This window comes from Macrosteles quadrilineatus, unplaced genomic scaffold (genome assembly GCF_028750875.1).
Source record: "Macrosteles quadrilineatus isolate MER2022 unplaced genomic scaffold, UCM_ALF_1.0 Scaffold_1__1_contigs__length_201487025, whole genome shotgun sequence".
In the NCBI taxonomy this organism is placed as follows: domain Eukaryota; kingdom Metazoa; phylum Arthropoda; class Insecta; order Hemiptera; family Cicadellidae; genus Macrosteles; species Macrosteles quadrilineatus.
Genome location: NW_026542594.1, coordinates 57,752,184 through 57,769,934, shown reverse-complemented (window position 1 = coordinate 57,769,934; position 17,751 = coordinate 57,752,184). Strand labels below are relative to the sequence as shown.

The 17,751-nt window shown below is 34.2% G+C and overlaps 1 protein-coding gene across 5 annotated transcripts in view; it reads right to left on the bottom strand.

Annotated features, from left to right (window-relative positions):
• Nucleotides 1-17,751, bottom strand: part of LOC128983202 (facilitated trehalose transporter Tret1-2 homolog) — an 86,782-nt gene that overhangs the window by 4,031 nt on the left and 65,000 nt on the right. For 2 of the 5 annotated variants that reach the window (XM_054402402.1, XM_054402401.1), the window contains 2 exons: nucleotides 13,390-13,679; nucleotides 7,756-8,727 (listed from right to left, as the gene is read on the bottom strand). In XM_054402402.1, coding sequence (XP_054258377.1) covers nucleotides 8,348-8,727; nucleotides 13,390-13,679 — 670 coding nt within the window. In that variant the 3' untranslated portion in view covers nucleotides 7,756-8,347. Of the gene's footprint in view, nucleotides 1-7,755; nucleotides 8,728-9,706; nucleotides 12,937-13,389; nucleotides 13,680-17,751 lie in introns of those variants that run through there. The other 3 variants (XM_054402403.1, XM_054402405.1, XM_054402404.1) reach the window with 2 other exon arrangements.

Sequence of the window (17,751 nt, the reverse complement as noted above, 5' to 3'; positions counted from 1 at the left end):
AAACGTAGCAGAAATTCAAAAACAATGTACAACTAAGCCCCCTTTTATTCACCACGGCAGGCCGCCAGCGGTTTTGTAAGTGCATTGCTGTAAATGATTGCTTTTATTCAAAAAGGAGCAGTCTCAGAAGTAGTGGGTTGCCGCGGAGGTTTGTAAATACAGCCGCTTGCACTTAGAAACTGCAGGCGGCGAGCGGCTCCTATATGCATTGTGTTGTATAGGATAGTTTTATTCAACAAGGCAGCCTGCGGTCGCTCTAGTATTGCTGCCAACCGAAGTCACCTCAAGTGTCACTCACTATACGTGTTCTTATTATTCAGCTGTGCGCATTGTAGTTAGTTGTGTGGTCGTGTCGTACTTAGCGGAAGCTCTCTGGTCAAAATGACTTCCTGTCCTTGGAGTATTTGAGTTCTTGTAGTCGTGGTCTGTCAAACATTTAAAGCAAGTTCATCAAATGATGGCACCGATATTCGAAAATAATTTTTAAAAAACTTCTCACGGTCTTCTCTTAACATTCCAAACTGGTTTCTAAAAATACCATCTACATGTTGAGCTTGATTTATGAGATGCATCTCAAATGCCTATGGCGCTTTTTTACTGTAATCGGGTTGGCAGCACTGTTACACCCTCCACGTGACAGCGGTCGATCGCAGCCGCTTGCCGCGTGACACATTGGTGCAGTGGTTGGGACGGCGTCAGACCGCTGTGGCGTGCCACAGTGAATAAAAGGAGGCTAACAATGTTAGTTGTAGACAATTTTTCAATTGATTTTACATTGTGATTGCTGTGTATTTTACGCTGAATATAAATAAAAGTAAAACGAGGATGCTGAGTGGAGAATGCAGTGGGATGATCTTTGAAGAATTTTATAGGCTGGATGAGCTGTTTCCTTAGCCAGGGCCAGTTATATAAGCAATGATCAAGAACTGCTGGGTCCAGGTGAAAACTATGACCTTTTGATAATACTCATATAAAGCTTTTCAGTTGACCTTTGCTTGACAAACAGGATACCAATTTTGCAATTAAGAAAAACTGTTACCTTTCACAAAAGTGGATTTTAGTAGTACCGTATATTATTTCATCACTAGGGCGTAGAGTGACTCTTATCAACTAGGGCTCAAAGTTTTAAGATTGAGGCAAAGCTGAGGTCGAAAAATGTGCGAGGGTTAAAAAGACACTTTTTGCTTGTGTGATTAACTATATTTTTCATCATATATTGCACCATTTCAGCAAACTAAGTTACAAAACAAAGTCTTTTTAGTGCTTTTTCAAGTTCATCAAATAATGGCACCGATATTCAAAAATGATTTTTAAAAAACTTCGCACAGTCTTCGCTTAACATTCCAAAGAGGTTTCTAAAAGTACCATGTTGAGCTTGATTTATGGGATGCATCTCCCAACACACAAAGAACTGAAAAGATAGCCTTTCAAAACTACTTCCAGCTAGTTTTCAATTTTGCTAACACATACAAGCAGCTGTTTAGTAAGTAATTCAATTATTTTGTCTATTATGATAGTGTTAGAGTACTTTAAACAATAGATCGTCAAACTATTGACAAAAAGGCAACAATAAGCCACAACCGATTAAAACAATCGTTTCATGTGATTGCTTACAATTGCAATTTTCATTAAACAGCTGACTTTTACTCCCAGGGCCGAACTTACCTAGGGGCGGACGGGGCGAGCGCCCGGGGCCCCCGGGCCTAGGGGGGCCCCGAAAGGGGCCCCTTGCACAGTAGTTTTTATTAATATCTTCGAAAATTAATCAGACACTTACCGAATGGCCTTCTTTTTTAACAGCTTTATTGTCGTTATCCTATATTTAAGGTCATTGTTAGGTGAGTTTTAAGGTATTACTAGGACCAAAATTCTTGACTCTAAGGGACTTTTCCTCAGGTTTGCACTGGGCCCCGCGCTTAGACCTAGTTTACACGAGCATAGCTGCTAGGCTGTGACGGACCAGTTTGAGTTTCAATGAAGCTGTTCACACAAACGTACGGCCGCGGCGATCGAGTTGAAGGGGGCCCCTTCACTTGGGGCAAAAAATACAATAAATAATATGAAAACTCTTGTCCTAACGTAGAACGTAACTTGTACAATTGTGTTGGGCTATACTTATATATTAAATGGAGATTCAACGGAGTTCTAATACTTTTGAAAATAAAAACATTGCTCTGTTTATGTTTTATTAGATGTTATTCTTTTACCTCTAAGTATATGCCAATCACGATTTTAAGGGGCAGAAGTATTATATTAACCTTTCAATTAAAAGGTTTTGTAAAATAGTAATTAAGTTATACGTCGAAATTTGTATCTTCAATTTAGTCATTAAGAGTCAAAATCATACAGTGCCAGTAGGATAAAAAAATCTATATAGACATTTTATGACAACTATAGGGTCGTCTGATGTTAAAAAAAATTACATTATTTGGGAGCGGGCGAGCGTTGTCGACTGAAATCGTAAAAAAACAACAAGCAGCTGCAACAATAAATGATAATGAGCTAATAAGGGATCCTGTCTAGTCCTGTCTGTCTCACGCACGCGCATAAACATACATACAATGCCTTATCGCCTATCCAAAACCATTTAAATCACTTTACTCCCAGTGTGTTTTTGGTTGACATTGTCGTACTTTTGTGTTGTATTTTATTAATAATTCTGCAAACACTACAAAGAACAAATTAATGTTGTATTGAATGTTATGTTTGTGTTGTATTAATCTGAGATATTGAATACATTTAAACATCTTTCAGGAACTCATATAAATGGTTAGCTTGTGCTTGTGCTTGTGATTGGTTATTAGACTTGTATTGTAACATTTTACTCGTCAAGAAAAAACTCAAACTCGTTAAAGTTCTTAATGGTACTTTTCATGCTAGTACTTTAACATATTATACAAACGAGAATTCCATACCAAAACCATTATGAAAATAAACATAAGTCATAGTTTATGGTTTTATAGTTTTAGTGCAGTCAAGAAATGTAGGAAAAGGGGGTTTTAATTGCCATGCCAACGTGACCAACGTATCCGAGTGGGAAGTGACATGTATTTATAGGGAAAATAACTATGTTCTAAACCTTATAATGATTAATCTATAAAAAGTAAACTTTAAAATTGTTTTGACTTGTATCTTATAAACTTAGTAAAAGGTTTGTTAGTAAAATTATAGTAAGTTATAAAATATATTAAAGCTTTAAAAGTGTATGCATTATCTCTGACTTACATCACGTGTTTAAATATAACTTACTCCATTTATTAATGTTAGTTATTTTTTATTTGTGTTTTCATTCAAGCACCAAATAGAATGTGTATTACAGTAAAAAAATTAAATTAAACCTTTTACAAGTAGGCTACGTGTTATTTTATTTTTATTTTATCTATAGTTTTCATTATTTGTTGCAAAGGATATTACATTTTAATGTATTGCAAAAAAATTTGTAAGGTACCTGCTAGGTATATTAAAATTTTATAAATACAATTACAACAAGAACAAATCATAACAGAACACCGTACATTGTAGCTATTTTCAGACTTAAAATATTACATAAAATTAGTTTATGCAAAATACAGCATACTATTCTAACAGGTTTACATATTAATTCACCTTGAAATTGCCTATTTAAAATTAGTGTGCATGCAATATGCGTTACATTGTGTACCGTATTTGTTCTCGTATAATCATACTGGGGGCCCCATCGGCAAATTCGCCCGGGGCCTCTGAAGTCCTAAGTCCGGCCCTGTTTACTCCCTAGGGATAAAAGAGCTGCTTTAGACCCGCAACGCATGTATTGAAACGGCTGTTTTTGTTGCAAACTGACAAGAAAATAGTTTTAATTGTTTTGCTAATTGGTAAGTAATGGCTAAATGGTCCGTACAGTAAAACGGTGTAGAAAAATATCTTTCTTTTTCACTAAAAGTATTAAAGTACGGTACAGTAGAACCTCTTTAATCCGAACTAATTGGGACCAGGGGTAGTTCGGTCTATTGAATAGTTCGGATTACAGAACATATTGTTGTTTTTACACAACAATAGCTAAAACATGCCTAAAATTGATCAAAATTAATTTGGGAAAAATTACAAAATGTTTTGTAAAGTAAACTACAGTGTTTATTTAATACAGTAGTAAACATGGTGAATAAACAGTACTGTAAATTAAATACAGTATACAATAAAGAATTGCTGTACTGTGTATAGAGTACAGCAATAAGGGGTTCGGATTAGTGGACGTTCGGATTACGGGGGTTCGGATTAAAGAGGTTCTACTGTATATATACTTTGTCCAAATAATTTTTAATAACGACAGTAATGAACAGTAAGAAACACTCAATCAAAGATGGATGGAATTTAGTAGAAATCAATTTCCAAACACAAATGAAACAGACAGTCATACTGATAGTTCCTGATGACTAGTAAAAATGGCAGCCAGTTTTTTTTTATTGTTGGACAGTACTCAATTATTACAGTAAACTTAATATTGTCAATTGAGTTTGGGAATGCCACCTAGATGCGTTGTTTAGAGTGTATAATGGAGTGAGATGCCTAGTGCAGCTTTGTTATTGACTAAGACTGGCTGTTTCATTAGCTAGAACCACTGAACTAGAAATACAACTAGACTAGAGGTAGCACTGGCACTGCAACTGTGCTAGAATATCTTGTTAAAGGGAAATTTTGTTATATTGGTAGCAAATAGAGGAATTAACCGGCTCATATCTTTATTACAATCCCACAATCCTCTATTCTCCTAGTATCAATGTACTAAGTACAATCATAGACTATAGACCATTAGAGGCGGTTTGGGAGCTTGGTATTAGCACTAGTCCGCGACTAAGAACCGGATATTTCCGGTATTTAGGCTGCCGCCTAGAAAATGGGTTTGGGAGCTCGGGATCAGTTAGGCGCGCGCCTAACTTGTGCAGGGATAATCTCGCGCCTAAATATTGTTGGTTTGGGAGTCAAGTAGACTTAGGCGCCAGCCTAAGAGATAGTCTCGGTGGGTTTGGGAGACCGATTTCGGGACTAAGTAATATATTTTCGTCATAAAAATTAGTGATTTTAGTCCCCAACTTTAGTCCTGCCAGGGGGCAGGTCTAAGTCGACATCATGCCGGTATTACCTCATTAGCAAGTTAATTGTTTACATATTAACAAAAAGAATGTTATATTAGAATTCGTTATTAAATTCCGAACAATTTCATTACTCTCAAAGTATATTTGATAAAAGTTTTTTTTTAGGTTTCTGTTGTTCAAAATTTAAAAAAATCTTGCAGAAAGCTAAATTTAACGAAAGATTATTTGTTTTTTGTTTTTACCGTTAACTGCAATAAAAAAATGGACCCTAAATAGAATTTATTTCAACTGAGAGTTTGGTTATAAGCACCCGTACCTTAATAATAAATATTTTATTAGCTAAGAAAATTTAGCGACCCCCACTCACCCCTACGAAAGAGTGAAGAGATAATACACAAAACATAAAAAAACTGCAAATAGGTCACAGTCATAATCGTTTTATTTTTATTGCTTTAATTGAGCTCAGTTCAGTGTCATTGACCAAGTGCTAGTTACATTAAAATGGAGTACTTAGATTATTTGGAGTATAATAAAATATATACAGTATATCAATAACCCCACCACAGAAAACCTACAGACTAAGCGAATATCCAATAACCTAATAGGACTTTCAATGCAATTTATTTAAATAGCTTTAGGTTTAACAAGTAACTAAAACTACCTACATGTAGGTATGCTGCTACAGGGAGGGCAATAAAGTGTGTTTTTCACCAAAATATTAACAGCTTTATATAAAATGAATAAATTTGTCAAGTTCCATCAAAATATATCCATAAATGACCAAACTACAACAGTTAACTTATTCTCCACGAGAATCACTTAATCAAATGGGAATTTTAAATTTACGATTTTTTGAATAATCTCTGTAGCCAATAACCGTACAAAACATTTTAAGATACTAAATTGTTTTTTATACTCTTTAAAATATTTTAAAGATAAGGATTTATGTTTTAGGGGTTAAAATTGAGAAAAACTATTTTTATCCCATAAAACCCCGGGTTCCCATGGTCTGATCATGCTGGTTCACGAACTTATTAAGGTTTATCGCACCTTACACTTTCATGCCAAATTTTATCAAAATCAGAAAAAAATTACTCAAGTTGTCACGTTCATGGACGTATATATAATATATTGGCTATACATATATAAACATTTGAACGAATAGTGTTTTTGGCCTCTAGGGACATCAAAATGGAAAAGTATATCGGTGCCGGAACTAAGTGCTACCTACGGTAATAGCTACTTCCCTATAGGAAAATTAGATAAAAGAGTGTCATGTTTAAAATTTTTAAAATTGACAATAATGTTTTTGTAAGTGGGTGGCCCATAAGTCAGTTGACTCTTGCAATTTTTTTTAATTTTAGCAGTTGGTACCATACATAGCTGTAATACCACAGCTGTTGGGAGTTGTGTTTAGTAATTGTTGTTGTTTAGTTTGAGGTTATGTTTGATAGTTATTCATGATAGTGTGTTCATTGTTATTCGATAAACAATGAATAGAAAGTTAACAACAGAACAGCGTGTATTTGTTTTGCAAACATGGCCATAGTTATAGTGATGTGTGCAATTTGTTTGTAGAACGTTTTCCGAATGTTCAACCTCCATCTCGACAGTAAATGTTGTTTTTGAGTTATGAATTAATAATAGACATGTATTCCATTTTGTTGTGTATCATTTCATTAAATGCAAATTTGTCAACTGACTTATGGGCCACCCAGTATTAAAAGATATACCTTTGCTTCACACAATCATAACCTCCGCAATTACTTAAAATACTTTTTATTTTTATTTCCGTCAATACCCATATATTATACAGGGCAATTGTTGTTAAATTTTGAAGCTTTTTATTGCATAAAACCGAGTTTCAGATGTTACTGTTCCACACACAGGGTAATCTTTTTTAAATGATTACCTAATGTTTTTGATCTCTGAAAGAAATCATATTGATTTTCAAAAGCCTATGTTTGTCTGTACGTATTTATAAGGTGTAGTAACCATAGATAAAACCATAGATAAAACATAACATAGCCGTCATTGAGATGTACTGTAAATCAACGATCTTACAAAACTACATTTTTGCAATGGTAAAATGCGGAAACTTGCACCATAGTCTACTAATTAGCCACCGTTGATATACCAAGATTAAATTGTATCCATCTTCAATTGTTCATCTTTTGTTGTTGTCAACGGTAACGTGTTCTGCAGTGGCCGTTGCCAACGTCAAAACCTGAATTCCCCGCGATTCCCTGTCCATCTAGCTGCGCTGCAACTTAGTCGCGACTATACTTGATCTACGACCATTTCAACTTAGGCGCGAGCTCCCAAGCCTGGTTTCTTGTCCGGGGACTAAAGTTAGGCGCGTCCAACACTAGGCGCGTACTAGCTGGGCTCGAGCTCCCAAACCGCCTCTTATTGTTTCCACAATCTGTGGTACAATATACTTTATCCCTCAGTTAAAATGGCGGCCATCATCTGGCAATTCACTCATTCAGTGTGTTACCTCCAGTTGTATCTCTAGCTCAGTGGTCAGGATCATTTAATTAAAGACTACTGATCAAATAATAGGATCAAGTTATCCTTGTACAGTATTATTCAGCTCTGTACAATTGAACAACAGTTTTCGCAAAGTACTAAATAAACATATATTTGGCTAAAATTGTCAGGTAAAATGAAATTTTACACATCATAAAATAAATGCATGTTTTATTGTACTATAAAATATGTTAACTAAACAAACTGAGTCGTACACTTCTTATAATTTGATTGTACATCAAACATAAAAGGTAAAAAAACGTCTCAAGGTTATTAGCACCAGTCTGTGGCTAAAGATTGTTAAGTAGGCGTTCTATTGCTATTATATCTCCGCTGGTTAGAATGTGTACCTTTGCGGGGAGGAAACTACATAACATCCTCTTAGACATTTGATGAGTAATAGCTGGTCCACATCAACAAGTAATTCTCTAGTTCTAAATTTAAGTAAGTGTAATCACAGTTTTAGTGATATTTAAGTATGACCCCCATATAAAGAGTTTTTTTAAAGAACATTAATAAAGACAAAGCAGTAGTTAAGTCTTTGTTTTAAACAAAATACCCAAGCAACCATTTCTAATCTACACTTTTCAAAATTTAAAAGGTTGAAAGTCCACATAAAACCTTGTCAAATGTTTTGTTGGATTTCAAAGCATTTGAAAAATACTGGGCATAAAATACTGAAGTTTCACAACCATTGGTATGAGAAGTCATGAATTTGATGGTGGAACTAATGCAAAGAGTCGCTTTTATATCTTTCTATACTGAACTCTCTTTGAACCATTTTCCAATTCTTCTTGAATTTGTTCACTTGATTTTTGTTTGGTTTCAGGCACAAAAAAACAAATGAATACGGTTCCAATGGTACAAGTGCAAGAAAAAAAGAAAAATGTCGGTCCAAAGCCAAACATGTCAACACCCCATATAAATGAGTACAGAACAGAAAAAAGAACAACATAGCTGTAAAAGTTACACAGTGAGTTTGCCCATGACTGGGCATGTTTAGGGATTATTTCTGGTACCATGAACCATGGTACACATCCTAGACCGATGCGGAATGCAAAAGTGTGTGCTGATAATGCTATGACGGGGATCAATGCTTTCAACATGGTGTTCATAGCAATCACATCTGCAACAAATTATATCAACTACATTCTAACAGTTAGTAAATATATTCTCAGACAATCAATCTGCTTTTGGCTAAATTAAATACACCTTGTAGCCAAATACACTTTGGAATCAAATTAATGCCTTGAACTTAGCCATTTTATTTGAAGTAGCTATGCTACATTTTATAAAAACCAATAGTTTTGAATTAATACTGCTTAAACACTTTTTGAATAGTTAAAACAAGGAGCATTATTTTGCCATGCTTTCAAAACATTAGGTACTTGTGTTCTAAAATATCAATCAACGATCAATGCAGCATCAGATTAAAACAGTGAGGTCATAGCCTATTTGAGATGAGGACGCCACATAGGTGTGTATCTTAACCCAAATTTGAGTGAAGGATGAGTGTAGAATGTTGTGAGATGATGTATGTAGCTTTGTTACTGGCTAAGATCAGCTGGTTCATTAGTCATGATCATTTATTTAAAGCCAAATGATCAGGAACAGCTGGGTCCGGTTTCAAAACCATCAAAAAGCCACTGACTTTTCTCTAATACCAATGAGGTAACGCCGCAATCTCCACGACTCGCCGGCCTACTACATGAACAAATCAAATTATGAAAGCATGCATATGAAAATCAATGGTGTTTTAGCGAATTTCCCATATACTGAATAAGTAGAATTCATGGATATAGGCTACCTGGACCCGGGACCGATTTACTTTTATTGTTTTGAGGTCCCTAGAGGCCTAAAACACCATCTGTTCAAATTCATACATATGAAAAATGAAATTTTGTATAAACATGTAAACCTACACTTATTCGAACGAGTTTGCAAACCAGCGTGATCGGACTATGGAAACGGGGGTTTATAGGGGTGAAAATTGGTTTTTCTAATTTTTGACCCTAAAAACATAAAATTTAGCATTATTTTGAAAACCATTTTGTAGAGCAAAAAAAAAAAAAAAAATTTTGTATATTGAAGTGTTGTTATGCGCCTAATGGTTACGGAGAAAATCTTTATAAATTGTAAATTTAAACTTCCCATGTTATTTTTATGGAGAATAAGTAAACAGTTATAGTTTGCATGTTTAAGGATATATTTTGATCAAATTTGGTAAATTTATTTTGAGCTTAACTATTCCACATTTTACAAAAAAACTTTTTTCTCCCCCCCGTTGCAGCAAACCTAAGTACTCCTTAAACTATATAATTCCTCAGCCCTCTGTCATGATGGGGGGGGGCTAATAATGCCTTTCGTGGGCCAGCAGTAATACCTATGTGGTTTCTTTTGTTTTTGCTAGATTTTCTTTTATTGTGAGTTGCGACTGTTAATTAAGTTAACGGAATAAATATCTTGATGACTAGAACTATTTTTATTGAATTTATCATGATACACAATATAAATTAATCAGTTCTTCGCACAACAACTACAACACTATTACTATATTGATCCCAAGTTACTAGTAAATTACTTTCCTATTGTAAACGTATAGTTCATAAACCTTGATTAGGCATACAATTAAAACCATGAAATAATTGATTCTACTAACAGAGGAACTTTAAAATCAATGGACTAGACTTGAGTTTGGACTCTGTCTTGATTCAGAAAAGACGTAACTATTCATACCACTGTAATGACCTACTCAAGAAACAATTACACGATTAAGCATACAATGAATATGAAACCCATAAAACTATTTTATTAGGTAACAAAGGAACTTTGAAGTCAATGAGCAAGGAAAAAAATGTAAATTCTAATCTTTAAGACAGCGGTGTACAGTTTGGTGTATAATTTCATCTGAATATGAATGAAGGGTAAGACAGCGGTGTACACTTTGCTGTGTAATTTCATCTGAATATGAATGAAAGGTAAGACAGCGGTATACACTTTGCTGTGTAATTTCATCTGAATATGAATGAAGGGTAAGACAGCGGTATACACTTTGGTGTGTAATTTCATCTGAATATGAATGAAGGGTGAGACAGCGGTGTACTCTTTGGTGTGCAATTTCATCTGAATATGAATGAAAGGTAAGACAGCGGTATACACTTTGCTGTGTAATTTCATCTGATGAATGAAGGGTAAGACAGCGGTGTACACTTTGGTGTGTAATTTCATCTGAATATGAATGAAAGGTAAGACAGCGGTATACACTTTGCTGTGTAATTTCATCTGAATATGAATGAAGGGTAAGACAGTGGTGTACACTTTGGTGTGTAATTTCATCTGAATATGAATGAAAGGTAAGACAGCGGTATACACTTTGGTGTGTAATTTCATCTGAATATGAATAAAGGGTAAGACAGCGGTATACACTTTGGTGTGTAATTTCATCTGAATATGAATGAAGGGTGAGACAGCGGTGTACACTTTGGTGTGTAATTTCATCTGAATATGAATGAAAGGTAAGACAGCGGTATACACTTTGCTGTGTAATTTCATCTGAATATGAATGAAGGGTGAGTGTAGAATTAAGTGAGATGAATTGTACTCATTTAAGTATTGCCATCCCTCAAAAAATGTAATGCCACACTCAGCTATTACATACTTTGCGCTCTTAATAATACACAAGTAGCTATATTGACGTCTCTTATTATAGAACTAGTTAGGCTATTATTGATGTGCTCCAAAATTAAAAACATTAAATAATAGGCAACTATGAGATATAAGCTTATGTAAGACAAAAACACTCTTTGACACAGATTGTTCATTTTACTGAAAATGTATGGCTAATATAAATTAATCTCTGGTCTAAAATCATATTTTATACCAGTTTGTATAAACGAATAAACAATATATAACATCCTAGCACCAACATTTTGTGTGGTCATAGAAAACCAATAAAATATCTAAAGCACAGTAAATATATACATTTGTAAAATGCTAAGTAATGTTAAATCTTATCATTCTATGGTAACTGTAATAACTTTGGCTATTTGAGTAACAGTGATATCATGATACAAAAGTTTTCAAATTTCTACTTTTACTTTTTTACTTTTACTTTGGTTTACTTTTTTCTTTTTGCCACTTGACCTGTAAAATTATATGTAAACATTTTATCAAGTAAGAAGTAACTACCGTAGTTTATCACTTTTTTGCCACAATATAAAGTAAGCAGGTTATTTCTGGTCTATTTTTAGACAAGAAAGTGATTGTTTTCAAAAAGGGCTCAGTAAAATCAGCTGGAGCTCAGTAAAATTACCAAGCATTCGTACGGTGCACTATTTCAAAGAGGTACCGCATGAGTTTCTTCAATAGGCCCTCAATGAAGTTACCATAAAGCAATAATTTTACTAACAATTTTCTGTTCTTAAATTATGTATGTACCTACTGGAAATTTCTATGGAAATAATATTGGACTGTACCCATTAAAATAGTATAATGAGGTTGTTTACAAGTATTATGATTGTTTGTATGGTTTGTTTGATTACTTTATTTGTTGCTGATAGAGTGGCAAAAAATATCGACGGGACTAACCCGGAAAGGTTTTAAAGGTAATTACATAAAATCCAGAGGATTGCCGATTGTCGTACCCTGAGAAATGTCGTATGAGCATTTGCAATATTTAGCATAAAATACCCAGCATCTGAACTTTGCCACTAATAGTTAATGCATTTACAAATACAAAAGCCGATCATTCATGGCTACCTTTTATCAATTGATAGTATACCCAACAAAATAATAATAAATTATTAGTTCTTGGTAGGCTTTACAGCCTTTTGACCTGTGCAAAGTTTACTTAGCTATCCATATGATTGTGACCTGTTAAGTTTCCCTCGGTAGCCAAAAACTAGTCCTCATCGCAGCTTTTCATTCTCTGCTCGTGTCAAAAAGAGAGAAGAGGATCACGTGTCATTATTCAATTTTGTATATATTACTTTATACTTTCCTGATATCACATCTCTTATTTCTTCTGAACTTTTATTTTTAGTTTCTGGCACATACAGTAAAATAAATATAAGCCCTATCGATGCAATAGCACTCATTATAAGGAATGTGTAAGCGAAGCTAATGTAGTCCACAGTAACCAAGAACAGCTTAGTCACAAGGAATGTACATATCCACGTATGACAAACAACAACAGATGAAGCCCAAGATTTCACTTCCGTCGGTAGAACTTCTGCCATCATAAACCAAGGTATAGGTCCCAGGCCTACACGAAATATACCGTAAAGTATACAAATAACCACCACCGGTAACCAACCCAAAGCCCGCATGTCCACACCTGTAACCATTACATGCATTCAATTATTGAGGATCTACAATACAGTAGGTTTACGACACATTTTTATGACTTAATAAAACAAAGTAGGCTTGATTAAATTATACAAGATTTACAGCAACATGTCTGCATCCAAAAAAATCTTTCTTACATTGTACATAGTAAAATATTTAAAGGACAATTAATTCTTACTCTCAGAACCATTTGTAAAAACATCTAAACTTGTATTGATGTGAAGTTTATCATATTTATGTGTCACTATATGAGTAGCATAGTTTGTACTTTGCAAATTTATTGCTATAAAACAATAATCTAACTTTAATAAAGCAAAATGGGTGTACAAATGCAGACAAATGTTTGCAATGAAACCAAAGGTGAAAGGTACAGAAGAAGAAACAATCCAACCACCATTAACACATGTAAGACAAAAAACACTAAAATGACAATAAGTCTTACCACTCTCTTTGTAGGCAAAGTAAACAGCCATGACTGCAAGACTGACAGCCATGACAGCGTCAGAGAGAATCAGAAGAAATCTACGTCCCAGACGATCAACCAGACAGGCGCTGGTTACAGAGGCTACCACAGACACTACTCCTACGATGATGGTAGCAGTTGTGGGGGCAATAGAAGTTCCAGCGCCTCGGAAAATGTCAACAGTGTAGTACACAACTGCGCTCACACCACTCAGTCGCTGGAATGTCATGAGGCCAAACGCTATTCCAACAGCTTTGGTTGTCGTAGACCTGTAATTTTAATACGTATTGTATGTCGTTTGTTCCCTTCATATCTGATGGTTTTCTAAAATTGTTTAACAAGTCTATAAGTATAAGATGGATTAAGTCCTGGAATCTTACTTGGGAACTTAATTTCAAATGGCTTTTGGGCGTGACAGATTGTGTCTAAATATATAGATAAATTAGTTACTTAGGTCTACTCCTACTGTCTTTGTAATCTAGATGTACAGTATTATTATTGCACTACGGCCGTTTCGGAGATTACTTCATCGTTGGGTGTGTTGTGGTACACTAAACTAGATGATTGTTTTTAAAATAAAACTGGAAAGCCCTTCTAATATGGTCATTTGTTCAACAGTTAAATAAATTAATACAGTACATTAAATATACAAATTGAACATTTGTATACAAATACAACACATGACAAGACACAAAAACATTGAAGCCCGTGCAAGGTTCAAACTGGCAACTCAAAACCAACTCAAAAGTCATTTTGATCACATAAAAGATTCTGGCAGTTGGTCACTTGAATATACAGGGTGGCTGAAAAGTAACTTGCACCCCCCCTTAACTTGTCAACCTTTTCAGATATTAGAAATCTGATTGCGGCAACCTTCTTTGATATGAGGGGCAACAAAATGATGGTTAATTTTTAAAATTTTTCCCCTAGGGAGCGGGGGTAGGGGTAGCTCAACATTTTCAAACGGCAAGTATAGTTGAGTTTGGTATCATTTTACAGGCCTTGACAAAACAAAACAATTGACATAAAGAAAACCAAAATCGGACCACTAACAACGAAATGGCGCCCTAAAAAGTTACAAAAACAAATAAACATGAGGGGTTACTGAAAAGTAACTTGCACCCCCCTTAACTTTTTAACTATTTGAGATATTTGAAATCGGTTTGTGTCAACGTTTTAAGATTTGAGAGGCTACAATAATTATGGTTAATTTTGAAAATTTTGCCCTTAGGGGAAGGGGGTTAGGGGTAGCTCAAAATTTTAAAATAGGAAGTATGGTAAAGTTTGGTATCATTTTACAGGTCTTGACAAAACCCTAAATAATTGACATAAGGAAAATCGAAATCGGACCACTATTAACAAAATGGTAGCTAAAAATCATTAAGGGTATTAAGCGGTTATTAAAAGTAATTTTTCACCGCCAATTTGTTATTAGTGCAACGAAAAATCCGGACATTTGTCTTAAGTCTCTTGTTTTGAGACCTGACTGTATATTCTACCTGTCAAAGTCCATTGTTTGGGATTTGACCCACCTGTGCCTTCCTCATAATAGTAGTTCAAAAAGTTTATAGGCACACAAGTTTGAGTATTTACTGCAACACAACTAGACGAGACATAAAAAAACATAAAGGACATTGTACAGTATATTTGGAAATTAGATTGCACGTTTATTTATGTCAGTAAAAGATTAATAAATTGCATATAAATTAATTGCAAGCGTTTAACAAAGACTGTCCAAACGTTTTTTAGTTATAAGGAACTAGCAGTTACCCGGCGCGCGTTGCTGCGCTAACAACTCTTATTTTAAATTGTAATTTGTTCTTTACCGTTGCTCAAGGTAGAGCAATTGCTAAGTACAAGGGCTATTTCAAAACAAAGTGAGTTAAAAATAAATAACCCTCACAATAAATTTAGATTAGTTTATTTGATTCGACTTAATAAATAATAATTTTCTTACTCAGTACTTGTAAAATATTTTATAACTTTTCTGGGGATGACCTTGTTTATTAGTGTTTTACAAAAACCATATAAACCTCTTTCGATCTGGGGATGACCTTGTTTATTAGTGTTTTACAAAAACAATATAAACCTCTTTCGAAGGAATTATCCTGACTTGTAGCCACGTAATCTTAAGGTCATACTTAACACTGAAATTACTATTAACTGATGAGTTCTATGAATTATTGTATTGTAATTGTATGTAATTAGTCTATTATTCTATACTAAATTGTTGCCATGCATGGATAAGGAGGAATTACAAAATACTGTAAATTTAAAATTCCCAAATTATTCTTATCGTGGGGGTATTATCTCGTAACTATAACATTGATTCTCAAGGCAGAAGAATCAAACAAGAACTCCATCAAAAAATATTTATTAAATATTTTTTATCCTAATGATTCGGCCAATTAAGGCACAGCCGCATGGGCAGGTCAGTTTTTTTTTAATACCTAAATAGCCAAAACGTTGAATAGTATACAACATATTGCATATAAATTTAAAGGTATTGCAATTCCAATCAACTTTCAAATTTAAACTATCCGTATTTCTTTTTTAGATGATAGTTAGAAAACTAAAAGAACATTTCTTTTAGTTTTCGAACTACCATCTAAAAACATGTTGTCACCATATAAAACGTATGTTGATTGCTAGCATTATGTTTTACAATGTCGAACAACTCTGCAAACAATTAATTAACATGTGTTTTATATATCTTTTCAAAGGCATCTCTTTGCTTCATTTTGTTAGTTTATCCATGTTAGAGATCAACGAGCGATATACATTCTATTGATCTTTCACAAACACCCAGACAAAAAACAAAAAAACACTTGACAGATTTCGTCTTTATAAACCATTCAATACACTGCAAACAATACACTGCCATTCAAAGAACTGCATCTCCATATTGCAATTGTATGTTTTGAAAATTCAAATGTGCCAACAACCACCATGAAACAGCTAATTACTATTGATTACAACTCAGGCTCTGTCTGACTTCTTGTGGGAGGTCGGTTGCAGCATTGATAAGTCTCAGAATATTGCTGGAATGTTTTGTGACTTGTCAAAAGCCTTTGACTGTGTTGTACATAAAATTTTATTTTCTAAGGTTAAATTTTACCTACAATTTTTCTCCAATTGCTTTGAAGTTGTTGAAATCCTATCTTACAAACCGCTTTCAAAAAAATATTATTTTTAAAGATAACATCTATAACTTTTCAAAATGGAAAATGATCTATTGTGGTGTACCTCAGGGATCTATATTGGGACCCTTGTTGTTTTTCATCTATATTAACGACCTGCCTTTTAACATAAATTCAAAGCTTGTTCTATACGCAGATGACACAACAGCTATATTAAAATCAAACAGCCCCAACACTTTACAAAATTTGATAAACCAAACTTTTGAAGATTTTTAAACAAATGGTTCACAGCAAATGGGCTGAGTCTAAATTGTTCTAAAACTCAAATTATTTGGTATAAAACTACTCATGACAGAGAAACTATCGAATTAAATATTAATTTTCAGGGAGATAATATTAATGAAACGTCATCTACAAAATCTTCAGGCATTCAGGTACAAAACACTTTAAATTGGGATAAATACACATCAGTCTCCCGACCAACATACAGAAAACCAGATGGATCACTTTGCAACAAGCCGAAAATGGAGGCGATCTCTAATGGATGTGAGAAATAAGAGAGGAGCCGATATAGGAAGCGATCACCATCTCATGATTGCAACAATACGTCTTAAGATTTCTGCTGTTCAATTTACAAAGAAATACTCCCGCCGCAGCAAACCTGCCGTCTAAGCGAATTTCCATTTGGCTGAATTGATTTTCAATTGATCTATTTAAATAACATTAGGTTTAACGAGTACCTAGGTTTGCTGCTACAAGGAAACTAATAAAGTGTGTTTTTAGTAAAATATTGATAGCTTACTATAAAATAAATAAATTTGCCAAGTTTGATCAAAATATATCCATAAACAAGCAAACTACAACATTTTACAATATTCTCCATAAGAATAACATGGGAATTTTAAATTTACAATTTTTTTAGTTTTCTCCGTAACCAATAACCGTACAAAAACACTTTGATATACTGAATTGTTTGTTTTTTAAAGCTCTTTAAGAAGGTTAAGAGAAAAGTTGGGACATTTTGTGTTTTGAGGGTCAAAAGTGAGAAAAACCAATTTTTACCCCATAAAACCCCCCATAAAACCCTGTTCCCGTGGTCCGATCATCCTGGATCGCGAACTCATTCAAGTTTATCCCGCCTTACACCTTCAAACCAAATTTCATCAAAATCGAATAAAAATTACTCAAGTTATCGTGTTCA